At 44.5% G+C, this 26,389-nt stretch overlaps 6 protein-coding genes across 6 annotated transcripts; 4 read left to right on the plus strand and 2 right to left on the minus strand.

The window, feature by feature from the left end:
• Nucleotides 1-344: 344 nt before the first annotated feature.
• On the minus strand, nt 345-2,060 carry C8R40DRAFT_1044962 (Bystin-domain-containing protein; the record flags this gene model as incomplete). The annotated part of the gene is made up of 8 exons (XM_046224260.1): nt 345-507; nt 563-743; nt 797-911; nt 959-1,286; nt 1,337-1,397; nt 1,452-1,587; nt 1,641-1,841; nt 1,902-2,060. 8 exons carry the CDS (start codon nt 2,058-2,060, stop codon nt 345-347), a joined length of 1,344 nt encoding a protein of 447 aa, XP_046086570.1.
• Nucleotides 2,061-6,912: 4,852 nt separating this feature from the next.
• On the minus strand, nt 6,913-7,993 carry C8R40DRAFT_1237215 (uncharacterized protein; the record flags this gene model as incomplete). Its single annotated transcript, XM_046233428.1, has 3 exons — nt 6,913-7,104; nt 7,173-7,273; nt 7,652-7,993. 3 exons carry the CDS (start codon nt 7,991-7,993, stop codon nt 7,008-7,010), a joined length of 540 nt encoding a protein of 179 aa, XP_046086571.1. The 3' UTR covers nt 6,913-7,007.
• Nucleotides 7,994-18,574: 10,581 nt separating this feature from the next.
• Nucleotides 18,575-20,197, plus strand: C8R40DRAFT_1170561 (uncharacterized protein; the record flags this gene model as incomplete). Its single annotated transcript, XM_046231556.1, has 2 exons — nt 18,575-19,096; nt 19,265-20,197. The coding sequence occupies 2 exons, from the start codon at nt 18,575-18,577 to the stop codon at nt 20,195-20,197; spliced, it is 1,455 nt and encodes a 484-aa protein (XP_046086572.1).
• A 738-nt stretch (nt 20,198-20,935) lies between these two features.
• Nucleotides 20,936-22,027, plus strand: C8R40DRAFT_1104352 (uncharacterized protein). The gene is made up of 6 exons (XM_046228060.1): nt 20,936-21,016; nt 21,096-21,116; nt 21,200-21,521; nt 21,623-21,677; nt 21,759-21,800; nt 21,888-22,027. Exons 3-6 carry the CDS (start codon nt 21,362-21,364, stop codon nt 21,895-21,897), a joined length of 267 nt encoding a protein of 88 aa, XP_046086573.1. The 5' UTR covers nt 20,936-21,016; nt 21,096-21,116; nt 21,200-21,361; the 3' UTR covers nt 21,898-22,027.
• A 1,034-nt stretch (nt 22,028-23,061) lies between these two features.
• Nucleotides 23,062-23,962, plus strand: C8R40DRAFT_1104356 (uncharacterized protein). Its single transcript, XM_046228061.1, has 3 exons — nt 23,062-23,328; nt 23,382-23,571; nt 23,621-23,962. The coding sequence occupies exons 1-3, from the start codon at nt 23,175-23,177 to the stop codon at nt 23,634-23,636; spliced, it is 360 nt and encodes a 119-aa protein (XP_046086574.1). The 5' UTR covers nt 23,062-23,174; the 3' UTR covers nt 23,637-23,962.
• Nucleotides 23,963-24,330: 368 nt separating this feature from the next.
• C8R40DRAFT_1104360 (uncharacterized protein) lies at nt 24,331-24,595 on the plus strand (the record flags this gene model as incomplete). The annotated part of the gene is made up of 2 exons (XM_046228062.1): nt 24,331-24,475; nt 24,529-24,595. Coding segments are annotated over exons 1-2 (196 nt in total), but the record flags the coding sequence as incomplete, so codon positions are not given.
• Between the last annotated feature and the right edge of the window lie 1,794 nt (nt 24,596-26,389).

Here is a 26,389-nt window from a genome sequence, read left to right on the forward strand (position 1 = left end):
GAATCCTGACGTCCTCCAGTCAGAGTTCTGTCAGAGTTTTGAATGCTCAATGGAATGATCTATTTATTCACTTATGCTGATCTCGGACAAAGTAGACCAAGGCAAAGTTAAAGCCCTCACCGCGGCTTATACCACTGGAACATAGCGTGTATTGTTAGCGTCTGTGAGAAAATACGTTGGATTTGATTGGCCAAACTGTGAAACGATAAGTTATCGAATGATTACTTGGTGGATGAAGTGTACGCGCACTTTAAACTGCTGAACACCAAGTGGTAGCCTTACACCCTTCAAAGTCCTCTCTAGATACTTCTCTAGCGCGTCAACGTCAATAGAGGCTCGATATTTCATGCCATCTCGACATCCCCATGCGTTCTCTCCTTTGGTACACCCCTCACGACAGAATTGACTAGTTCACGTCGGACCTCGGCACTGATTTGTGGGTGTGATGTTGCTCGTATAACATCAAGTAAGGCATCCTTCTGGTCAGGAGTCAGATCGGAGGCGTATCTAAGACAATGAATTTAATGAAAAGGTTCACATATGTAGATAGATAGATATTCACCGTTGCACGAAAGCGAGTAGACTCTGATGCCAAAGCACTGGAAGATGCTCGGATTCGTGACGACTGCGTGGTTTGTAGGTGTTGGAAAGCCGGATGAAATGAAAAACGAGGGCGTCGACAACTTTGAAAGGGAGTTCGAACTTTTTGTCGATCAGAACCCGAATGAAAAGGGAGTTGGGACCTGTGATAGTTGTAGATGAGAGAGAAGAAAACGAACAAGTATGATTTAAGCACCTGTATAATCCATTTCCGCGATGTGCAACAACGCGGCAGAGGCATGGAGAACAGGTATTTTCACTTTAGCCAGGATGGATGCCATGATAGCAGCTTCCCTTAAGGTACACCCTTGCTGAAATAGTATGAGCTGTAGATACTTCTCATAACGCGAGCACGTACGTTGAGCATGGGGAAGAGAATACCCTTAAAGAACGCGCTGGGCTTATACAGAGCCCTCTTCAAAGCCTCGTAATATTGGACATTCAGTTTCTTATTCTCTCGGATATCTTCGCGTACTGCTTCTAAAAGAACTACACTGAGGAAAAGTTGGGCCTGAGCTGGCTTCGTGGTTGAGATAAATATCCGAGTCGCAGCACGGCATGCATGAGGCGACCAGTTTTCAGGTTCGGTGAGTGCGAGGATACGTGCCCATGCGGGAAAAGTAGGGATAACTTTGAACGGTTTGGGAAGAGATCCTGACTTATACTTGCTGAGGTATAGGCCTAATCTGAAATTAGATTAGCTGCACGACATCAGGAATGAGCTGCGCATATGTACTTTGTGTACATTTCAACCACCATCGGGTCAAGTCCTAATGCTGGATCCGGTTTTGAAGGGTCTATGGGGCTCGAATAAAAGGGAACGTAGTGCATGAGAAGCGATATCCCTTCACCTTTCTGTTGCACTTTCTGAATGGCACCGACATTTTCATCGAGCTTTGAGAATATAATGTCGGCCAGAGTTCTTCGTTCACCAATGTCATGAGGTAGCAATGCATCTAGGGTTTCCATGTCGTCTGGATCGATTTCCTAAGGAAGCATTATCCATACTGCTCATGAATAAAACGGAATTCATAACTCACAAATATCTCTTCCATTTCTTCTCTCATATCGCTGTCGCTTCCGTCGTCCTCATCCTCATCATCGTCTACAGCGTTTACAATTTTAGCCATCCGTTCCTGCGGCGCATCTTCTACAATTTCTTCGTCCAACGCATCCAACTCGTCTTGCTGGGTTTTTGCCAATTCGAAAATGCGTCTCGAGGTTTTCGAGTCAAGTGCAACCTTGAACAAAGGAATGAAATTATGAGATGATAGGCGAAGCCTCAAAATTGAAATCTCGACTTCTACGTTTTCATCGTCTTCTGGAAACTTTTTAGATGGTTTTTGGCGCCTTCCAGGCTCAGATATACGACCATATCTCGCTTCACGTTCATCGTCGTCCAGCTGAGCGAGTAATGGATTGTGGCGAGATTTTATTGGGAATTTCGTAGTACGAGGCATGACGAAATTGAAGCTTGAAGTTTGTCACGGCATCTCGTCTACCAGTATCTACGAATTTTTCTCACGATAAAACCGGTACTCGAATATTCATCAAAGATAGCAGGGGACACAAATCTTGCTTGAGGTGTTCTGGTAAGTCACGTGCAAATTGCACCTCTCTGCAGTGAAGCTCAATACATAACAGATACATATATTATCGAAGCTGTTGTAAAATAATACAGCCTGACTACAAGGAGTTGAATTGAAATGAACATACATAAACAATAAAAACAGACAACTGTATGTGGCCTTCGGTCTTTGGCCAACCCGGTGGTCCTAGCCACCTTGGAAGGCCCCGCTTTTGTATTTGGTGCACTTGAATGCTGTTTACCATTGGCATTAACTGACTCTGCTCGCAAGCAGAAAGTCATCAATGTACAATCACATATATCAGCTACACATACCTTTCGACAGATGTTCCTCCTCCCCAAATGTGAAAGAAGCAACCTTCGCAACTGTGGCTGTTGTACCTGCCGTAGGCTTCAACCCATTACCGAGGAACTCAGAGCCCTGTTGCATGGCCGAATCAGTGGGGATAGTGTGGAACAGGTTCAACATCAAGTAGCTGGAAACAGGTCAAGCAGAGTAAAGGGGTGGTTGCGGGTGCAGCACAAAGTAAAGGCTAACAGTGCAACGTCGCACATGGAATCTGAGACAAAACAGAGGAAAAAACTCTGTGTGTAAACAATATGTTGAAATGTCAGTCAGCAACTTGTGATAAGGACATGGAAGTGGCAAAATAAGATAAGTATTCACTCCACCAAGCTCACTGGGAATGAAAAGAGCATTGACGGGTGCTATTAACTAATGAATGAGGTTTTGCCTGGAGCGCAGCCCCGCTTGGGTGGGAAAACACACAAAACGCGGTTTGGCTGAGCCTGGAGCGTCTTTGTCAGAAGACTGGACACTTGAGTGAAAGAGGGAAGGGAGGGTAAGATCACAAAACGAGCTTGAGTGAGTTTCGACGATGAGAGCATAGTTCAAAAGCAATAAGCACCCACTCTCATTGCCACATCTTATCTTATCCTCTGAGAAGACAGCTCTGCTGCCTTCTCTTAGAGTAAGAACAGGGCAGTAGAAAAGCTGGATTTGTTATTTGATGTGAGTATGGGCAGCCCCACCAAAGTTTCTGTGTGCTGACTAAGTGGGCGCTTAGTCTTTGGTTCCAAAATCATTTGTGCTGAACCTTTGCCTCCACATTCATTCACTTCATGAGGGATCGGAATTCATTAGAGTACTAATTATGCATCTAGTGTATATAAAAATGCCCTGAGTCAATATGAATCCATTGTTTTCCTTGTCATTATCAGCATTGGAAGTATTTCCGGGAGGGTCTTAGTCAGGATCATGCTTAGACTGCCTTGCAAGTCTAGCAGCAGCAGTTCTCCTGATGATCCTTTTTCGAAGAACATTTGTGCTTTCCTGGACCTTATGTCGTGACGAGGCAGGAAGCGGGAGGCGGGAGGTCTGGATATGCCTAGGAGCAACGGTGGCAGAGCGAAGAGGCACAGAAACAAGCACAAAGCACAGATGAAAGAAATAATGATTTCAAACAACAGTGGGATAGCGTCAGAGGCCAATCACACCAGTAATCAAAAGGGAATCTAGTTGCCCAATGACCAAGTTAGATAGGTAGTATCTAAAAGGATACAAGTACTTGCCTAGTTGCCCAATGACTAAGAGGTCGAGATGGGGAACTAGGGTCTGTCTACTGTCCTTTATATACTACTCTTGTCTAATGAGTAAGCGATTGGAAATAACGATGCGATATAGAACAAGAGTGAGGAATCAATATATACGAGTAATAATGAGTCGATAATGAACCATAATAAACTAATCGATGAATAAGGATGAGTTGTATGGAAGCGTATGGAAACAAATGGAACTAATGGGATGATTGTGTGATAAAGTACAATAAACATGTGAAAAGAGATTGATGGGAACACACCGCTGATGGTGCATCGAAGGGCGCATCATGAGACTTCATGACACCTTACACTAGGACAATGGTCAGCCACATTAGGCATACACAGGTTTTTGTATCTTGGGTAACATGTCAAAGCAATAGGGATGCGACAAGAAGACTTTGCTTAGTAGAAATACAGATTATATAAGATTAAACTCATTCTGGGGGGGGGAGGCTCAGAATGGTGGTTCACGCTATGGGATCTTTCTAAAAACCATCAGGATTAGTGTATCTCACATAGATGATTCATATTAACAGAAAACATTCAGACATTTTGGGTATCTTTGAGATGATACATGTAAGAATATCTAGTATTCATTGGAAATTATGAGATGTTTTCTGTCAACATCAATGTAATCTACAATCTAAACCATCTGAGCATCATGAATTAGGGTATTGTGTATTCTAATATCTCAAACAACAGTGCAAAAGATTTGCTTAACAGGTGCCATGCCGATCTATGCAAAAATTTTGTTCTCACAGCCCAAGTGGCAGGGAGTTGCCCATACTTATTTGATATGAAGGTGGTTGGTGGTGTTCAGCAGGTACAAAGGTGGCTTGCGCCCTGGCATGAATATCTGTCAACTGATTTCAGCCATACGTCATAGACTAAACTTGTTAAGATCATGTACACCGTGTAACCGTGCCAAAGCCACAAGGTGCCTAAGTGCGGAAGACGAATGGGACAGTAGTGAAGTTATTAACAACACTGCCGTTACGCCGTTAGTCCCCGGAGATCGAGAGTAGAGAAGGGAGGAACTGAGGAGCAGCCAAGTCAGAGCGGACCAGAGAACGTTCAAGTCCTAAGGTCGAGTGGAACGTACTTCAAGGCGTTGAGCCTGAAGACTTAGAGAAGAGTTAAGTTGGGAAGGGAGATCTAAGTTGATAATTAAACTGAGGAACTACAGTAGCGTACAGGCAGTATTTATATCTACGGAACGGCGCAGTGGAGCGGAGCGCCAGACTAACTACTAGGAGCTATACGAGTAGTACCTGCAGGGTAAAGTAAAAGACAATAAGGAGGAACTAGAACGAAAGGGTATGTGTAGCAAGAAAGAACAATAAGAGTGAGATTACAATAAAGAGCAGATCTTCAGAGTACCGAGCGGCAGAATGGAGGCCCGCGGCATGGACTTGACAGAACTTGTGGTAGATACATAAAGGAGGCAGAGTGGGAACAGGACAAGGAACAGCTGGAGTTGTTATTTGAACAGGAAGTGAATACCTGCTGACCTACCTGAGCATGCTGCACACAACAGTGGAGGGACACTGGTATGGTGACAAGACCGTGCCTACAGGTCAATAACTATAGAGGTTCTGAGGTCGGATATGGGCCGGATATGGCCCGGGATAACTCCGAGGTCCGGAGCTGAGTATTGGCCTGTAGTGCACACTGGGAGTGGGACATCGGTGAAGCTATTAGCAACACCCTTCACATACTGTTGTGTCCCCGGGAATATAATGGCAAGGATATAATGTCAAGATGAGCAGCCTAGATGGGTTCCTATGATCCGGGAGTCCGGAAGCAAAGGGTAAAGAAGATATTAAAGACTGGGATAAGATGGTACACTTGATTTCAAGCTTGACTACAACGTACAAAGTATTCTAGCTTATATACATCCCAAATACAGTCAGAAGACCTCGATGAAAGCTCGGAACAATAAATAAATACAATGATGGTCACAAGGTTATTAATCCGAAGTCCGGCCAGGAAGTGTATGGGTGAATTGCATGCATATGACATATGGTAGACATGTGGTTAAACAGGACAAAAATGACAGGTTAGAATTAGAAACAAGCGCCGAAACCATGGGTAAAATTTCCGCAGCACTAATAATATCAAGTAACAAATGACCTTTGCAAGCAAGGTGAGATCAGTCCTTTGCCACCCGTCTTTACCAAGCGCCCGTGCATTTTTTTCACACATTAAGCGCTTTCAGATCTTTACAATTCTGTATTTTCTATACCGTTCATAAGGAATCCCTTTTCGTCAGTCACTACTGTCTCTACAACATGGTTTATGATTTAAACGTCAATATACTTGCTCCATATTCCATGCTTGTTTCTCCATGTTTGGTCATCTATTCCAATGATCTCCAGCTCCGGACATAAAGCTTTAAAGTCTTCAATGTTCTGATCATGAAGTGACTGTGATTAATGGGGCTCTCAAATGGGCCGTCAGCTGTTACGAATAATGCCCAAAGTGGTGAGTTAAAATCCAGCATTTCCTCCAAGTTCTTTAATACTTCTTCCTTCTGTAACTTAGTACTGTATCATTTTCAAATTTGTTGTAAAATACTCACTGTTTCATTCACATCATTGCAGAACTGTACTTCCAGCTTACATAGATGCTTCCTTACTGAGAGTAGCTTGCACAACATGTTTGTATCTGCAATAAACACATTCACCTTCAGGTTGATAACGTCATTGACTTGAATCATTACTTCATCCACTTCATCTGCTAACAAGCCTTCATTTGTTAACATTAATGTCTTCAGCCTCGGGAGTCCACAATTTATTTTCAGTAACTGAGTTGGGCCCTCATATTTCAATAGCGTGTCGGAAAATGGGTGTTTCAGTGTATTGTCCTCCCTGAATGGTGACAACATACCTTCCACATGCAACTCTGTTAAATGTTCGAACATCCCTAGAACCGCAATAAACCTTTGTTCCACAAATGTCGGTCACTGAGCACTGTTACCAATCTGCAAGAGGCGTCCGACCACCCCTCCCATCCTTCCCTTTCTTCACATCCCTCATTACCCCACACAATGACCAGTGCTTGCAGCAAATTGCATGCTATAAACATTTTTCCTTCTCCATTACCTGCAGACCATGTGGTGTTGGTGTAAGACCTGGGTCAGAATAGGTCTTAGGGTAGGTTTTGGTATATGAAGGTTTATGTTGTAGCGTGCTAGGAGCAGGCTGGAGCTCGAAGGGAGCTACGGGAACCACGACCGAGGACGGGAATGACCTAGTAGTGGCTGGAAGACGGGATGATGACCCTTGAGGGTGTTCCTAGGAGGTCCAGGGAGGTCCCTAAGGCATAGGGAGGTTAAGTAAGAGTGCGGGACCATACGATATTGCGTAGTAGGAGTTGTACTCACGCGAACATCAATATAGGATCGAGTAGGTTGTAGATGTGAATGGGTCTCAAGAGTGTAAGCTCCCGAGAAGGTATATGCCAGGGAGGGTAGGTCCCTGGGAACTGGGCTTAAGGATGGGCATCCTCGAGTGTGGGAGGTGGTAACAATGTGAGGGGTAGCTTCGACATTACTTAGATAGAGGTCCCGAAGCTTACGAAGTAGCTAGGGAGCTCTGGGAGGTTTGGGGAAGGGTAGCTCACCAAAGCGTTTAGGCGTTGGGGAGCTTTAGTAATGTTCGAGGGAGCTCGGAGACTCACTCGGATGGCTTGGACTTGAAGTAAAAGTGTATATTTGATTGTATAGACGATCAGAGAGACAGTAGACAAGAGTAAAGAGAAACAGAGGTAGAGAAACAGAGAGTAAAGAGAAATCTGTATGGTTAGCAGGTACAAAGGGACAGGGACTGGACCTATGCAAAAGGGTGTGTGTTCAAAATATACCAAGCTGGGGCTTGGGGACGTGTCAGAGCTACTTAAATAGGTACGGGAAGTGGACAAGGGAACATCAGGGGATCTAGTGAACATGAGGCGGTAATCGAGATTGATACTTAATGGAGTTTCTGTAGGGGGTCCTGTATGCGCGCCGGGGAATGTACGTGTGTTGGGGAAGTCATCAGGTGCTCGGGTAACGGATCTGTCTTGGGGGTTTACGACATGCGGGAGCTCCTGGTTGGTGCTGAGACGGATCTGGTGGCGGTCGGGGTATGATAGTGTGTCGGTGAAGGACGTTTGGGTAGGTATATGGTGATACTTGTGTGGGGAAGGTGCAGGATGGAGGTGCATGATGGTACTTGGGGAGGTGACTTGGGAGGTGTAGGGGAAGTGCAGGAGGTGGATAGAGTGGTGACAACGTGTGGCGGGTACTGGGGTTGGTCTGGTTGTAGGCAGGGCATGACAGTTGGCCAGCCGCAGGTGTTCAATATTAAGTCTTCCCAAATCCACGTCCGGTCCTGTGTTGATGATGTCAACCCGTTCCAGTGACAATGTATGCAAGTCTGTTACCTTCGTAATTAATGTGAGTAACTCTGCCCCCATGACTCTGTTGGTTATGATCAGTTTCTCAATATTCACTATGCATGTGACATAGTGCGAGAACTTCAACGACTTCAAAATATTGAGCACCCCCTGCCAATTTGCATTGTTGTCTTCGCTCCTTTGACCTGCCATGCCCAGGTGTACCATTTTTATTAGTGGGTACACTCTTCCACCTGCATCAGCCCATGCTTCACCTGCATCGGTCAATGATTGAACATCTTGGAACTGTTGTGATTGGAATCTGAGGCATTCGTAAGCAGGTGCTTGCAACGTTGTACTGACTTGTGCGAGTGCTTTTAATGAGAAGCCTCCAAATCTGTAAATGCATAGCCATATCTCAATGGGAATTTGATTTAACATGGCCTGTTGGTTTTGTAAAAATGTTCTATGATGATCTCTTCACGTTCCCTGTGCTGCGCAGTTTTTCTCTTGAAGAACCAAGTTATCAGTACATTCATGTCTCCTGATTTTTGCAATGCCATCCGAACCTCGAATCTTTGCATCTCCAGTATAATGTATTCAACTTAAATCCCATTCCTGACCTAAACCTAGAAAAATCACCGGAACAACTTCATCATTTTGAAGGATCGTTAGCAAATGTAAATTGTCATGAAGTCTCATGATGCACCCTTTGATGCGCCATCAGCGCGGTGTGTTCCCATCAATCTGTTTTCACATGTTTATTGTACTTCATCACACGATCATCCCATTAGTTCCATTTGTTTCCGTACGCTTCCATACAACTCATCCTTATTCATCGATTAGTTCATTATGGTTCATTATCGACTCATTATTACTCGTATATATTGATTCCTCACTCTTGTTCTATATCGCATCGTTATTTACAATCGCTTACTCAGTAGACAAGAGTAGTATATAAAGGACAGTAGACAGGCCCTAGTTCCCCATCTCGACCTCTTGGTCATTGGGCAACTAGGCAAGTACTTGTATCCTTTTAGATACTACCTATCTAACTTGGTCATTGGGCAACTAGATTCCCTTTTGATTGCTGGTGTGATTGGCCTTTGACGCTATCCCACTGTTGTTCGAGATCATTATTTCTTTCATCTGTGCTTTGTGCTTGTTTCTGTGCCTCTTTGCTCTGCCACTGTCGCTCCTAGGCATATCTGGACCTCCCGCCTCCCGCTTCCTGCCTCGTCGCGACATAAATGCATTCATTGAACACTGGAAAAACAACCTCATTTCACTCACTATTGTGGGTGGACCAAGCAGCGGGCATTCAGTGCATTGTTTTGCAGATAATATGCTGAAATTAGAACTACAGGAGGAAGGTGGTTACATTGGTAGCATTATCCATTGTTATCTTGAAAACTGCACAACCATCAAGGACCTGGCCATTGACTTTAGGAGCTCGATTACTATTCCAGTACGTCACCCATTCCTCCGCTAAGGAATGAGCTGAATTCACCAATAGGACGTCTGGAACAAAGATATTTTGTGCTGCTTGGTATTACTGAACCTTACACTGCTTGTAATATGAATTGCAAGGGACGATGAACATTACAAGAGGGCTGTTTTCACTGATGCAATTCGCACTCCCTGTTAAGATCATGTACACCGTATAACCATGCCAGAGGCCACAGGGTGTCTAAGGGCAGAGGGTTGAATGGGACAGTAGTGAAGTTATTAACAACACCGCCGTTACGCTGCTAGTCCCCGGAGATTGAGAGTAGAGAAGAAGAAAACCAGAAGCAGCCAAGTCGGAGCAGCGGTAATGCCAATGACAATGATATGACCCATTTTTATTTGAGTCTATAATGCAGTAATTATGCATTTTCAACTGTAAAGTACTATCAGTGATACTGAGATTGGACAGTACATTGTATTCAGAGAAATTACACAGATCTACACAGTGATTGCATCTGAATGACACTTAAGTGGGTCTTCATAGCATAATACAGTTGTATTTCCAAGTAACAAAGCTCTAATACTAAACCCACACTTGTGTTTGACTTGGACTATGACAATATCTGCAGAATTAAAGTGTTCCGAGCTTCACCTTTGTATAGCATTTCAATAGAGCTGAATGATAAGATTGAAAGATAACAATATTCTGGACCTCTGGAGTTAATTCCGAGAATATCAGGATTGATTTAGCATATGTCCCTCATCCGGAAAGCCTTCCGAGGTACAGCATGATTTCCATCAAAGGTAGCACATGGTACAACAGGTCCACATGCTACTCCGAGATGCAGCATGATTTCCATCAAAATCAGCACATGCTACAAGAATTCCACATGCTACAATGATTGATATCAGTTGTCAAGGGTTGTTTTGAGGATATATAAGGAGGGTGCTGACCTCTGAATGAGAACAAGCACTTTCCCCCCCACTTCTGAGAGGATTTGGTTGGTTGGTTAGTAGCTTCTGGCTATAGTGACAAGTGCACTTTAAACAAAGATGATACAGTGTTAACTTTCACTTTAAACAAGTTAGAGTTTAAGAAAGACAGAAAGAAAGAAAGTTCAAAGTCACAGATTACCATTATGCTTCAGAGTTAATAGCAGTCAGAGTGCTGTGAGTAGTGCACACTCTTTCTGTGGATTGTACTTGTAGTGTATAATACAAATCAGAGGTTTTGTTCAGTTCAGATAAAGTCAAAGAAAGATTTAGCATGCCCGAGTTTGATAGAATCTCAAGAAGAAAAACTATTCAACCTATACATTATACCCACATGATGTAGATATTTGTAGAGTTGCAGTGTTATCTTGCTTTTTCAATAATAAACCCCCTTGAACTTAGTGTTTGATGATGGTTTGTGTTGGTGTTGGTGTGAGTGTTAAAGCTTGCATTAGCATTTTATGCATAGCCCAGAGTCAGCATATCAACGAGGAGCAAACCAAAGAACTTATAAGTCCTAAGGATAGAGTAGAGAGTATTTCAAGGCAACGAGCCTAAAGACTAAGTTGTAGAGGAGAATTTAAGTTGATAATTAAACTGAGGAACTACAGTATCGTACAGGCAGTATTTATATCTATGGATCGGCACATCGGGGCAGAGTGCCAGACTAACTACTAGGAGCTATACGAGTAGTACCTGCAGGGTAGAGAAAAAGACAATAAGGAGAGACTAGAATGAATGGGTATGTGTAGCAAGAAAGAACAATAAGAATGAGATTACAATAAATGGTAGATCTCGGTATACCAAGTGGCAGAATGGGGCACCGAGGCATGGACTTGACAGTATCCCCCTCTTAGGCTTGAGCCCTTGAAAGCCAATAAGACCAAAATTGATTCCATCACTAATTATTAGTCAAGGAAAAATTTCCTGTCACCGTAAACCGAACACAATTTGAAGGAAAATTTTAGCTAGTCTGTGCACTGTTTTTCTCCTATAAAAAGGGCTAGGGTTTTACCGCTGTGGGCCTAACTTTTCCTTGAAATTTTCTAAGTCCAAAATGTCCGCCAGCCGAAATATTACCACAACCACCAACACTCGCTCCTGTCCCACCACTGGACCCTCTAACCCGCCCCCAACTCCGCCCACCCCCAGGACCGCCGGTGGTGATGATGATGACCAAGATGAGGAGGAAATAATGAGGAGGGCTTTAGCAAGGGTGCAGAGGGTAAAGGAGAGGAAGGCGGAGGCCGCAGCAAAGAAGAAAAGGGTGGAAGAAGAAGCCGCGAGGAAAGTGGCCGAGGAGGAGAGGAAGAAGGACATCGGAACATCGGACATCTTGTATTCTTATTGCTTCCTTGTTGCCTCTTTATTTTTTGAGTTTTTTGTATATAAAAATATTATTGCGTCTTTGAAACTGAAAGCAAACGGGCCGCGGGGCAGCGGAAGAAATAATTAGTTTGAAGTAGTAGTTTAAGTGTAAGTGAAAAATAAGTAAATGAACCAAGTTAATCAGTAATGAAAAGTGAAAATGAACAATATGAGGAAGAGGATAAACACTCAATTTGCTATCATTGTGTTTACCCTCTTGACGCAGTGAAGTGAACTTCAGCAGAGAACGGAGTTTTGGGAAAAGGAATGAAATGTTTTTTGTGATTAAGGTCCAGGTTTTTGAGGGTATCCAGTATGGAAAGCAAGTACCATTCATCAGCAGCAACCCAGGAGAATTAATCATCGGTACCTTTGTAACCGGCCCACCGGATATAGTAGCATAAAGGGCAACACTTATACCTTCTATCCAGCTTGAAGTGAAGGATTTCGGCAACGTTGTACTCCTTTTTACCATCAACTTCGATTGGAGGTGGAGGAGATTGAGTTTGATTTGGGAATGGGTTCAGCGTAACTGGCTCCAGTTGTGAGACATGGAAGACCGGGTGAATCTGGCAAAGATAATCCGGGAGCTTGAGCTCATAAGATAAAGTACCAGGTCAACTGATGACCTTGAAAGGACCAAGATATTTTTCAGAGAATTTTTCAGTACGACAAGTAGATTGAATGTGCTTAGCAAGAACAAATACTTCGGAGCCGATCAGGAACTCCAGGTGCAAGATTCTTTTCCTGTCAGCTTGTTCCTTGTAATTGAGCTAGAAGGATTTCCTCTCGAAGAAAGACGTGGAGTTCATCGAGGTTAACGATGAAGTCTCTCGCTAGATCAGACTTCATGTCGACCTTGGGCCGAACGGTGTTGTTAGGATGGTATCCTTTGTTAGCAAAGAATGGAGTAATACCAGTGGAAGCATTAGGAGCATTGTTATAGGTGAATTCAGCGATCGGAAGTAAGTGCGACCAGTCATCCTGTTGGTAGGAGCAATAGATCCTGATGTACTGCTTGAGAGTTTGGTTGACATGCTCGGTCTGCCCATCGGCTTCCGGATGATATCCAGAGGTATAATGAAGTTCCATGGAGAGCACTTTGCCGAGAACCCAGAAAAACGCCGAAACAAATTCGGAACCACAATCAGAAGTAACATGATTAGGAACACCATGCTTAGAGAAGACATGAATAACGAAAAGCTCAGCTAGTTGTTCAGAAGTGATAGTATTGAAAGTTGGAATGAAGATAGCTTGCTTGGAAGATCAATCCACAACGACTAGAATAGCTGTATAACCATTCGACATTGGCAGTTGCTCAATGAAGTCCATGGAGATCGAATCCCAGGGTCGGACTGGAACCGGCAAAGGTTTCAACAAGCGGTATGGCCGGTGGCGCCGAGGCTTATTGCGACCACAAGTTGTGCAGGAAGTAACGTAGTCACGAATGAAGTCTCTGACCTTGGGCCAGGTGTATCGACGACGTACTGCCTCTAGAGTTCGGTTCTGGCCAAAATGGCCTGAGAGTGGATGATCGTGAAAGTAGCGGAGAACTTGAAGGCGAAGATTGCTGTGATTTGGGACATAAATACGGTCATCAAGGCATAATAACCCATCACTACCTAAGCTCCAACGTTCATTGGAAGGATCTTTTGCAAGTTCCAAACCAACAACGGAGCTCGGGTCCTTCAGAAGAGTGAGAATGATTGCTTGATGCAAAGCCTCGATATCCATGATGATGGAAGCTCAGAGCATTGGGCCTTCTAAGAAGGTAGCTCGAAGAGATGTAGTCAGTTGCTCATTAGTGAAGATAGGTCGGAAGTTGTGAGGGTTGACTTGCGCATAGCCAATATCCCCCTCTTTGGGATAGACGTCCCAGCGTCTAGTTATTGAACCGGGTTTTTCACTGAGCTTTCCCGGTCGGAAGTGAATTACCATGTTGAATTGGTGGAGATACTCTGACCAATGGACCTGTCGACGGGTGAGAATCTTGGTAGTAGAAAAATACTCAAGATTTTTGTGATCAGTAACGACGTCCACCGGATCACCCGAACCTTCCAGATAGTGACACCAAGCTTTAAAAGCTTCAAAAATGGCGAGGAGCTCCTTGTCGTGAGTGTTGTAGTTGAGCTCCGCAGCATGAAGGGTTCTGGAGAGGAAGGCTAGAGGATGAATTTCACCGTCAACAATTTGAATGGAGAGAATCGCTGCAATGGCATAATCGGAAGCATTGGTTTCAATGGCGTAGTCGGAAGTGTTGGTTTCCATGATAATAGGACAATTGGGTTCCCAGTGAGCAAGAATGGATGCAGAAGTAAAAGCAGTTTTGAGGTTTTCAAAAGCCTCTTGACAATCGTTGTCCCAGATCCAGGAAGCGCCTTTCTGGGTAAGCCGAGTCATCGGCACAACAATATCACTATAATTATAAATAAAATGACAATAGAAGTTTGCAAACCCCAGGAAGCACTGAATCTTCTTAACCTTCCTTGGAACAGGCCATTCCAGAATGGTCTGTACTTTCTCTTTGGACATGGTCAATCTGTCAGGAGAAAGAATATAACCCAAATACTCAATGGTATCCATATTGAACTCGCATTTGTCAGGATTGGCATAAAGCCAATGCTTCCATAACCACCGAAGAACTTCCTTGATGTGTTCTTGGTATTCCTCCGGCGTGTCGGAGTAAATCAGAATGTCGTCAAGGTAAACGATGACACAAACATCTAGCATGTCAGAGAAGATGTCATTAACAAAACATTGGAAAGCAGCAGGTGCATTAGTAAGACCGAAAGGCATAACCTTCCATTCATAGGAGCCATATTGGGTTCGAAAGGTCGTTTCCATTCATCACCTTCTGCAATTCTGACTTGATGATAAGCATGAGCGAGGTCCAATTTGGTGTAGATTTTAGCCAATTTCGGAGCGTCGAGGAGGTCCGAGATCAACAGCAGTGGATAGCAGTCCTTCTTGGTGACGCAAAGCCAAAGTTTCCCATCCTTCTTGGGAACGAAGAGTACCGGAGCACTGTGAGGCGAGGAAGATGGGGTGATGGCACCAGTAGCCAGCTGTTTGTCAATAAAGTCTTTAAGGGTGATTAGCTCCTTTTCAGACAAAGGATAAATTTGACCGATGACACGCCTAAATTTTGGCTAGACATCTATGCTGTGAATGGTGACATTTTCATGCATAGATTCGTATCAAGAGGACTGTAATTGAGACCCAGATTGACAGTCAAAGTCAATACTGAATCAGTCTAATAAGTTGAAGGGACCATATACCCATACTACCACAAGTTGGTTAGTTTACGCATCTCCAATACTATCTCCGGATAAAAGTCTACCTGTTTGTCAAGCAGGATTATACCAGACTCGGACTACATCCAAAGGATGACCATTCACGTATGACATACCAAGGGTATTCTTATTGGACCTCACACTAGCAGGAGTTTGGAAGAACTTACTCAAGTGACCATGAGCCGAGGATTGACTCAAAATGACTTTCTAGAACTCAGGAATTGTCAAATACACCTTCTAGAATGAGATCATGCATTAATCTAAAAGACTGCGATTTAGTCTAATAGACCAATCAGGTTGCATGGTTGAGTAAAATGACTAGAAGAACAATCGAAGTACTGCGAGGCTCCGAAGACATATCAAATGAATGTCAAAGAGTCCTGACGTAGAAAATATTGAAGAATGCAATTAAATGAATACTATGCATAACTCCCTTGATAGAGTATAGGCACAATGGGTGTCTATTGAAAGAGAGAAGCAATTAGTTTAATCCAGATGAATCAGAATGATAGAATTAGAATCGAGGAGAGCTGATTTGCCTCCGGACAAGGTGACAAACGATTGAAGTAAAGTGTTGAACAGCAGTGACAGCTGAACACCATTCGAGTCATTCTCCAAAACAATTAAATTAAATGAACATCGAAGTACCTACCTATGTTTGGAGGTATACTAGAATCTTGGAACCATTATGGACCAAATCAGGACATGTAGATTCAAATTAAATGGAATCTGACCAATTGTAGAAGTTTCCTTGCGGTTCCGAATGTTTATTGTATTAAATTAATTGTACTGTGGGACTTGATATTCTGTATGTATAAATAGCGATCCGATGTATCTGGAATACAAGTGATTTTGGGACGACGTTGCAGTGCTAGTCCGTAAAAAGGAAAGACACACTCCCGCCAGAGCCATTCGGGCCCGGCACTTGTGAGTATAGGAATGTCGTGTTCTGCTCCTTGTGACTGCGAGAAGTTATATCCAGCTGTTGAATATTCTTCGAACTTAGGATCAGTCGTTGGTCTTAAGGGCAAATCACACTGTGTGGTTGTGCCAGCACATAGTTCTAGCCCTCTGTAGGGGTCTGTGTATTTTGGTTTTAATCTACTTTGATTCAAACCCCCAATTCTTGTTATACCCATATCAATACAACTAAAGCACAAATTGTGCTGAATCTACCTTAATCAAAGGAATATACTGAATCCTTAGAACGATTCAAATTGATTGATTGAAGCTTTGTGGAACCTTCAACAATTCTACCCCTTGCTATTAAATAAATTTGATAGCAGTGAACTCGCATATTGTGTATTAGATTGGTTGGTTGGAGTGCCCATTTGATTCCTTCGTTTCTCTTTCACATAAAAATGAGGCAAGCTCATTACCAATTAGTGCGCGTGAAGATTTTACCATGGTCCAAGATCAGATTGCACCAGATTCATATACTTTTCACTGCTTTACAAGTTTGGCACTGGTTTGGAATATGATCAGCTTAGTACTACCTCATTTTGCATGTGGTCACACATGCACTAACTCAACATGTCTTTCTTTACCATTGCTTCATTGAAACAATTGTGAGCAGATGTGCAAAGTGAAAAGCAATCTGCTGTTAATTCCATGATCCCACAAGGTCATAGCCACATCCTAGGTGTCTATATTTTACACATTTTATAGAGGTGTAATAGGTGATGAAGCTATTACATACAGTGAAAGATAATGTTAAGAAATGATTGTTATGACTATGATGACCCTAAACACAAAGCCAAGCAAGGTGTACTATGGTATTTACGGATGTGCACTGTGCAGGGATATGCAACTGGTGAAAAATCCCTCATTTTTTGAGCATTCTTTGCTCCTAGCACTCCACTTTTTTTTTGTAATGCACATTGGATATTGTAAACAAGTTATAGCAAATAATATTGGCAAAGTATTGGGTACATATGACATGCGAGAAGGAAAGTTTTTGAAACTGGGCCTGTGACACCCATCAAACAACCAGGAATGAAGTGCAATTAGATATTATGGTTTAAGGAATGGATGGAGGACAGAGATAAAATATACATGGTCCTTACTACTGAGTTAGAGAGAGGTACAGTGAGTGGATGGAGTTCTATGAGCTGAAAACAGGATACAGAGTGACGATAAAAACAAAAGGAATGTTGGAACGTCGGCAGCATATGCCGCAGCTTGGCAGACCAACACAGACAAATGGAGTGCGAATTTGTTTGGTGTAGAATGAGATGCCTCCCTCACGACCTAAGGCGGGGCGACACACTTGCTTTGAAGCTCTCCGAAAAGTGCCACTGAAAACATGCAAGGTGGATGACAAAACTGAAGCTCAAATAGAGAAAGCTCGAGAAGAATTCTTACAAAATTGATATCCAACGCACAAGGCTGCTGCATTAGCGAATGATGTCCCCTACCATACATTTGTACGCCGGATGAAATTACCCAAGAAGAGGGCCCACGATAACCAGACACTGCTCAACTGGTCAGAAAAGAAGGCATTGGTGGAATGGGTGAAATATCTCGGACTTACAGGCCATCCAGTGAACAAACACACAATACGTCCAAAGGTCCAGGCCATCATGAGGCAAAATGGGAAGGTTGTGAATGCCAAAACAGTTTCGAAGTCTTGGATCCGAAATTTCTTGAAGGAGTTTGACAATGATCTCAGGCTTGGGCAAGGGTCTGGCTTGGATCCTAAATGGGCACAGGCATTCAATTACACCACTGTTCATCATCGTTTCAAACTCCTGTCCAACTACTTGAAGGACAATGACATACCTTGGGAGAATGTGTATAACATGGATGAGAAGGGTGTTCAGCTAGGTGGAGGAAGGAAGAACTCGCAAATCCGATATTTCTTCTCGAGAGATGACCGTATGATGTACAGAGGAAAGAGTGATGACTTGGAGCTGGTGACAATCTTGGACTGTGTTTGTGCAGACGGCACTGCAGATGTTAAGCCAGGATTTGTGTTTTCTGGGGTGGGGAAATTCGGGGAATGGTTCGAAGTACATGATGACATTGTGCAAGTTATCTTAATGTTTATCAAATTTGTCCTGACTGCGGGTTTGAAGAATTGCAACATCTGAGGCTGGATGGACAGATGATGAGGTTTGCTTCGAATGGTTCGCACAAGGATTCGTACCTCAAGCAACTGCACCGAATAAGTCCGGCAAACCAATCCTTCTCATCTACAATGGCCACCAATCACACACAAACTCTCGTTGGATTGAGCATGGCTTGATGAATAATGTACACCTGTACTGCCTTCCTCCACATACTACACATCGTCTCCAACCACTTGATGTTGGTTGTTCGGTCCCTTGCAGACAGCTTGGTTCAACCATTGCGACGAAATTTTGGCAGAAACGGGGGTGTCGATGGATCTTCGCAATGTGGTGAAGGAGTACATGGCGGTCCAGATCTTTCATTCAAAGAATCTACTATTAAAACAGCCTGGCAAAAATCTGGAATCAACCCACTGAATCCAGAGATATTTAGTGAAGCAAATTTCGCACCTAGTATTGCAAGTTCCACCAGAATGCAGCTTCCTGCTTCTTACCCCACACGACTTCCTCATGGACCAGATATTGCCTCCTCTGATGCTGAATTCAATGGCAAAGTACTTGAGGGAAGAGAAAGGAGAAGAAACGAAAGAGGCAGTGATTCTGATTACCGCACTGATGAATCATCATCGGAATTATCTGATGAGTCCGACGATTCAGAAGAACCTTCTTGTCATCGTTCATTATCTTCTCCACAGGACAGAGATGTCAATACGCAGTCTACACCACTGACTCAAAGCCACCAAATCAGTAATCAACAGGTGCCCATGACTCCGACTGCAATACCACTCACTCCATCAATCTCTTCGACTCCCACTCCATCCATTCCTGACCCCTCTGGATCCCACTTCCATGCCACCATATCGCTTCGGGAGATTGAATTAATGCGCTGAGTCACTGACTTGGAGCGTGACCTTGCAATTACCAAGGCCAAGCGTGATGCAGCAACTGTATACGCTGTTTGCTCCGGTCAAGAGGCTTCAATTTACAAACATCGTTTGAATAGCCGCCCAAACAAAAAGGACACATCAAAGAGATTCCCCATCTTGGCACGCGTGGTTACTTCGAGGGATGGGAGGATTCAGGCAAAGGAGGATGATGTTCGTAGGCAGGCAAAGGTGCAAGCTGACGAGAAAAGGGCTCGAAAGAAGAAGGACAAGGAGAGGGATGATATTATTTGCCGTGCTGCTGAGGAGAAGGAGGGCACTGAGTTCGAAGGCTCTCTCAACTCAAAAAACAAAACCAAGCTCGAGGATATTGCATTTTCTCTGGGACTCGATATTGATGCCACGGCAATTGTACTCAAAATACGAATTGATGTGCATTTCAACGCTACACCATCATTGAAGCAGGATCCTCGATATATGGGTCTTTTTACTCGCAAATGGAAGCACGCTCCAGTTCTCAGTGAGAATGATGATATTCGGCCTTCATCGAGTTGGCGGCTGTTGTCAGCAAACCCTCAATCCCCATCGCCGTCTTCTTATTTCCTGCATCATTGCTCCCATTCTCCACCATCACACTATCATTCACCTTCCCCGTTACTTAATTCTAACTTCCCGCACCGCCAATTTGGCTCTACTGTCAATAATCTCATATCATCATTGTCTTCCACTCATCTGAGCAACAATGCTTTCCCTCCGTCCTCTTTCCCTCACTACAATCTCAATATGTCACCTACTCCGATTATACCTCGACCTAGACCAATACCTTCACAACCTCATTCCAGTACATCTACTGCACCTCATACCTCTTCCTTCCCTCATATGTACATACCCTCTTACCACCATCCCTTTACCTCACATTATGATACTCACTTAAGTACATATTCTCAGCCAGAGACCCCTTCGAATAATACATGATGTGTTCTGTTCGTACCCCATCGAGTTCATAAGATTCACTGCCGTGATTAGACTTGATGCCGCTATGATGCCGCCGTGCCGCCTGAGCGCTAAGACGTGACTTCTCTGTGACCGAGCAGTTGCATATCCTTAATTTTACTCGGTCATTGCCCGACACTGGCAGAAAATTCGATAAAAATACCATAAATTCAAGGAAAGAGCTCTGAATGGTAGGCAGTAGATCTATCTATTTTATTTTACCAGAAGTGCAATGGTTCAGACGGGACAGAAGATCCCGTCTTAATTTGCTTATCTTAAAATACCATAGTAGGGCCCCAGAGGGGTACACTAGTCTTTCAACGAAGTCTAGCCTTTTTTTCTATGGTTACCGCGTACGATCGATCATCAGCGGCTGCATGAGGCCTTCCATCGCATCCATATAAATCGTCCATAGGATCAAGAGAGGGATTTGTGAGCTTGACAGCCTTCCGGGCTCGACCCTGCTTACATTATCTACCTCCAGAGTTATCTCTTATCCTTCCCTGTTTTGACACAAGGACGCAATTTGGGTGCCCGATAGCAGCCGATGGCCAGCAATTTAGGATTCAATCTGATCCAATGTTTTACAATATAGCACTTGTCCCTCCCTTAGGCTCCCTGCATTATTAGTATATCGCCATCGGCCGTCATACTTCTTTCTTTTCCTGTTCCTAATAACCGCCCTCAGTCTACATAGCCCTTCAAATTAATCAAAGCTCCAGTACCTGGGTTCGAGAAAATTCTGGTGCTGAGAACGTTTAAACTGAACGATGATGCAGGGGAGGAGTGGCGAGGAGTGGCTAAGGCCTGCTAAGGCTAGGTATGATCATGACCTTGGTATGACCAGGTATGACCCTTGTTAGGTTCTGCTAAGTTCTACATTGTTATGGTATCAAGTATTTCATCAACTCATCAAGGCTATCAAGGCTATTATTGGCTCAGATCCTCAGGAGGATTTATATCAAGGTGCCCATCCGAGTCAAGGGAGCTGTTAGGGGAGCGAAAAAAGGGTATAAAAGGATCATGGGATTGTAGGACACTTTCCCTCAGGCTGGCCCTCTTACCCACATCGACGACGACATCTCACATCATAACTTTTCTTACTTTGACACATACACCACCACCAATAACTTTGACGACGATACTATGAAGTTCCTCACTCTCGCCGGCTTCTTCCTCCTGCTTGTAGCCGGAGCCATGACGACCGTCGACGCCGCCACAGATGCAGAGAAAGCTTGCGGGTTCGCACGCAAGATTGGTAGTCCATGCTCGATCAAGCTTGATGGGCAGCATTCTGTCCCTGGAAGTCAGTCATTTAGTTTTGTCTTCCTTCACCGCAGATGTCCCAGAATATTGATACATGTTATTCTTCTTCCTCTCTTCATTATCCTACGTTACGCTTGATAGCTTGTCAGAAAAAGTCAGGGCCCAAACTGTTCCGCCACAGGACGTGTATCCCCAATGGCACGGCTAGTAGTACTGGTAGCAGCACTGCTGCAGGTGCTCCTCCCGCAGCAAGCGCTACCTCTTCCCCAGACACGAGCTCGACATCCACTGGCGCTGGTGCAGGGGATGGAACGGATGGGTGAGTGTACGAACTTGTTCCAAGTTCTCCAGTTGCTTTCGTTACTGGTTTCACTGATATATATCAATCTCTTTTTCGCGTCGGAAGAACAAGCTAAGCTCCAGAGTAATTTCAACTGCAGAGCAGTGTGGTGTATGTTTCTTCACGCTTTTGCGCACCGTTGCTCCTTCTTCGAGACATTTACGATTTAGAGAGCTGAAATTCTGTTTTATGCGACTAGTTGTTGTTAAATTGTATTTGGTTCCTCAAAATGTTGATAAATTCGACTTTTTGTGTGCTCTTAAGCCTAGCGTTAGGCCAACTCGGAAGACGACACACTGCACAAGAGGAATACTGTGGTCATTAACAGTGAGAGGGAGGATATATCACGGGTGAATGAGACAAAACTGAAGCACTGAACGTTGGAGGTCTCACTAGCAAGATTCAGGCCAAGATGAGATTCCAATATCTGGGAAAAGTATGCACACATACTGTTTGAAGATCTTGAAACTTGAGTCTTTTGCAGAAATGTTTCGTCGTATTCCCGACCTTGGCTAAGAAAAGGGCGCGGAAAGAGTCGGGGAGAGCGCTTTGTTAGGCGTTTGGAGCGAAGAGTAGTGGTGATGGTAGTGTTGAAGGAGGAGCCGAATAAACCCATGTCTGTATTCACGCATCCATTTCCCAGTTCAAGTTTTCCAGAGTTCTTCTTGAACAGCCTTGGCCTTAATGTCAATACGGTTCGTCGACATACTTGCCACTTCAATATTTATTCCAGGACGTTTCAGGATCCACAACTCCGATTTTGAATTTGTTGACCATACCCGGTGAGCACTTCGGGATGAACATCGACTCGAATTCACTGTGATAGCAAGTGGCAATTACCAAGCCTTCAGGAATTTGCTAAGTACCTTAAAACATATCCCCCCTCCTCCTTTATTCACAAATAGTTCCTCCTGCATGTAGCGCTCTTAATCTAACTCGTGCGCATTGGAACTCCGGTCCCCGTTTTCGAATGGAGCGGCGCGTTCATGTCTCTATGCCCTTCCCGCATATACTCACAAACCTCCGAATCCTGACGTCCTCCAGTCAGAGTTTTGAATGCTTAATGGAATGATTTATTTATTAACTTATGCTGACCTCGGACAAAGTAGACCAAGGCAAGGTCAAAGCCCGGGGTTTCCTTTGAATATCTGCTATTGATAGGTGTTGAATCAGCGAATTGTATGGCGGGAACAACTAGTATAAAGGGAACTAGAGATGGGAGGGTATGTCCCCCAGGCTGGCCCTCTACACAACGTCTACACACGCAGATTCTTCAAGTTTTACGCCCCCATTTGAATTTGCTACTCACCTGCAAATATCTTCCTCACAACACTTGTTCCTATAACTAAAATCATGAAATTCTTCGCCGTCGCTAGCTTTTGCTTGCTTATCATAGGAGCTACCACCGTCAACGCTGCAACAGATGCAGAGAAAGCTTGTGGGTTCACGAAGAAGGTGGGCACACCGTGTGTGCTAAAGCTTGATGGCGGCCATACTCTTACTGGAAGTGAGTCACATTCCTTGAAATAAATGATCCTATGGAGGCTCACCATTCTTCAGCATGTCAAAAGAAATCTGGTATCAAAGTCTTCCGCCACCGCACATGTGTACCAAACAGTGGCGCGACATCCACTGGGGCAGATAGCACATCCTCATCGGGTGCTGCAACCTCACCATCGACTTCATCAGACACAACGTCGTCAAGTGGTGATGCCACGGCTGCTGGTGCCGCTGGGAATTCAGCTAACGGGTGAGTACTGGAGTGATCTATGCAATTTCCTCATTAATTTGCTGCTCAGAACCGCAAGTCCCTAATGTTGTCGCGCAAGATATCGATAGGACTACAGCCTGAATTTTGTTTCCCACTTGCGCCGCTTCAAGAACGGGGCAAAGAAGGAGGAGCGTACTTTGAATGAGAGAAATTTGGCGTATGCGTACATGTTGTTGATTAGATCAGTCAGGCAATGTCGATTTTTGCTTTGAAAGAAGAGGGGATCAAAAAGGTTCCTTTGGCGGACGTTCATGCATCGGCCTGTTCTAGCCTGTTCTCATTCTTATTAGGCACAATGTCATCATACAGGCTCATGGTAAGTAGGAGGCTGTGGGATTGAAAAAGGCCGTGCAGAGGGATGGGAATCCAAGACAAGCCAAGACATGCACCGGCGAAAGATAGCGACATTCAATTACACCTTGTTCAAGGCAAAATCTTATAAAGTTCTGGCTCATATTTAGCAACGAAAAACGCAGAAGCTACAATTCACCTGGTGAATATAATGGTGGTATCTTTCGGAGGATAAAAGGGAGTTATTTTTATTTTTATCCCTAATCAGTGATCATCCATCACGTCGGCAATCGTGAAGAGATTTATATCGCACTGCAGGACAGGTATAAAGCGGGCCCTGTTTTGCAAGCGACATCCCCCAGGCCGGTCCTCCCACAACTTTGACACACTCAAATTCTTTTGCGAACCACCCCTACTACCCACCATGAAGTTCTTCGTTACCGTCGGTTTCCTGTTGATCGCCATGAACGCTGTTCTATCCGTCAACGCGTTATTTTCTTCAGCAGCAGTAAAGGCTTGCGGGCATGTAGGCAAGAGCCACATAGGCAAGGCATGCTCGTATTCCGTGAAAACCAAGAACGGTCATATGACTGTAAGCGGAAGTGAGTATCCAGCGCTTCAGCTTGAACCCGGACGGAGACTCATATCCATTTCTCTTGCTTAGCTTGTTCGGAGAGGAGCGACATTCACTTCTCTCTGAGTATAGACGGTGTAGTCACGCCCGGATGACAGGCCCGGGAAAATTTGATCGGACTTGGACGATGCTGATTTCGGCCGAATTAGCATCGTCCCTCTCAATTACAATCACGTTACTCTTTATTTCCGTTCTCACCATGGGTTGGCCGTCGTTTCGCCTTTCCCTCTCTTTATATTTACCTCCGTTAACGCTATTAACACTCGGCGTCCCTGGCAGCTCGATCAGCAATGGCGCTGTTGCCGCCGCCGGCTCCCTCTCTTCCCTCATCGCCGCCTTCAACGACCTCGATCCAGAATACCTCGCAGTTGTCCGCACCACCCTAGACTCACAAGAACTCGCGCTTTCTCTTCTCGAAATGCAGTGCCAACAAGCCCTCGACGCTATGGATATCGACGGTCCGAGTGCGCACTCTCCTACGGCTCTTCCCAGTGAAGAAATTGAGATAGACGGCCAAAAATTCAAAATTGTCTATCCATCTGAGCCTCAGCCTTCCGACACTCTCGCGCTTCCTGGCAGTTATGAAAAAGATACTGGTGTGTTCCATGTAACATACAGAGACCTGTGCGCCCTCTTGTTCTTATCTTGCCCTGCTATATTCACTGATCTATGAATTTCCAGCAACACTTTGAAACGCTCAGCGCTCATCGAAATCTGCAAGAAATACGAGCTGGGTACCCAAGGTAATATGCAGGTCTTGAAAGAAAAACTCATTGGGTTTAGTGAGAATAAAATACGTTGGCAATGGTATGTCTTTCAAAGTTGTAGAATCACGTTTGTTTAACCTTTCCTCTCAGTCTCATTCCTGTTGCTCGACGCGCTCATCGTGGAGTACGTAGCGGAGGTATCACCAAGAATAAGCCCGCGAACAAAGAAGGCCCTGCTGCTATCCTGTCCAAAGCCAAGAAGCTCAAACTTTCGACAGTGCGAAGGAATGAGATGATGGGACTGCCCCTAGATGCCCCGCTTGGTGCTCAGCTGTCCGATACCAAACGCTCGAAAGACATGCGTACACTGGAACAGAAGAACAGGCTTCTTAGCTGGGTGAGTCTTTCTCGATGTTTCAAAGACTTGCTGACCATTCATATGTAAACACATCTAGGCAAAGGCATTCTGTGACAAGCATCCGTATGTAACGCGAGAGGAGCTTGCGCGAAGACGGAAAATCAAAGAGGAGGAGAGGGCGAGAGAGAATGCTACCAGTACAGTACGTAGCTCTTGGCTCTTTTTCTTTTCTCCGACATTGATTGGTGCTCGAGTATAGGCTAAAGTAGCACAATACATGCACTCAATGATCGAACATGTTTCCAACCTTCGAGTCGAGATTCAAACACTCAAGACCGGGCTTCCACCCCCATCGCTTTTGCAAGCACCTTTGCCCGTTCTTGCACCGCTTTTGACAACTCCTGGTCCGTTCTTCTTTTCTAGGTTCCTTATGGCTAACATATACCTACCTACCTTCCTTCCTAGCACTGTACAACGTACCCCCACCTTTCAACAGCTCTCCTGACTGCATCACCGCAGCTCATGTACTGCCTTTGGACCTCAGAACAACGAACACCAGATTACAAACACTGGTCGGCAGTACTGTGACAGGCGCATCCCCTGGTTTTGGTAATGCTCGCACCCCTGTCAACAACGGCGGCACCTTAAACGGCACCTCACCTCAAAACGCCAGTACGTCGAATGCCAATACTAGCAGCACTGCAAGCATCAATGAGCATGAGAAAGTTTACATGGTCACAGTGGGTTTCGGAAAAATCATCAGGTATAAGGAACGTGACCTACGTGAGCCCCCCTCAATTACATTTG

The sequence above is a fragment of the Lentinula edodes genome, assembly GCF_021015755.1.
Source record: "Lentinula edodes strain Le(Bin) 0899 ss11 chromosome Unknown C8R40scaffold_17, whole genome shotgun sequence".
Classification (NCBI taxonomy): Eukaryota; Fungi; Basidiomycota; class Agaricomycetes; order Agaricales; family Omphalotaceae; genus Lentinula; species Lentinula edodes.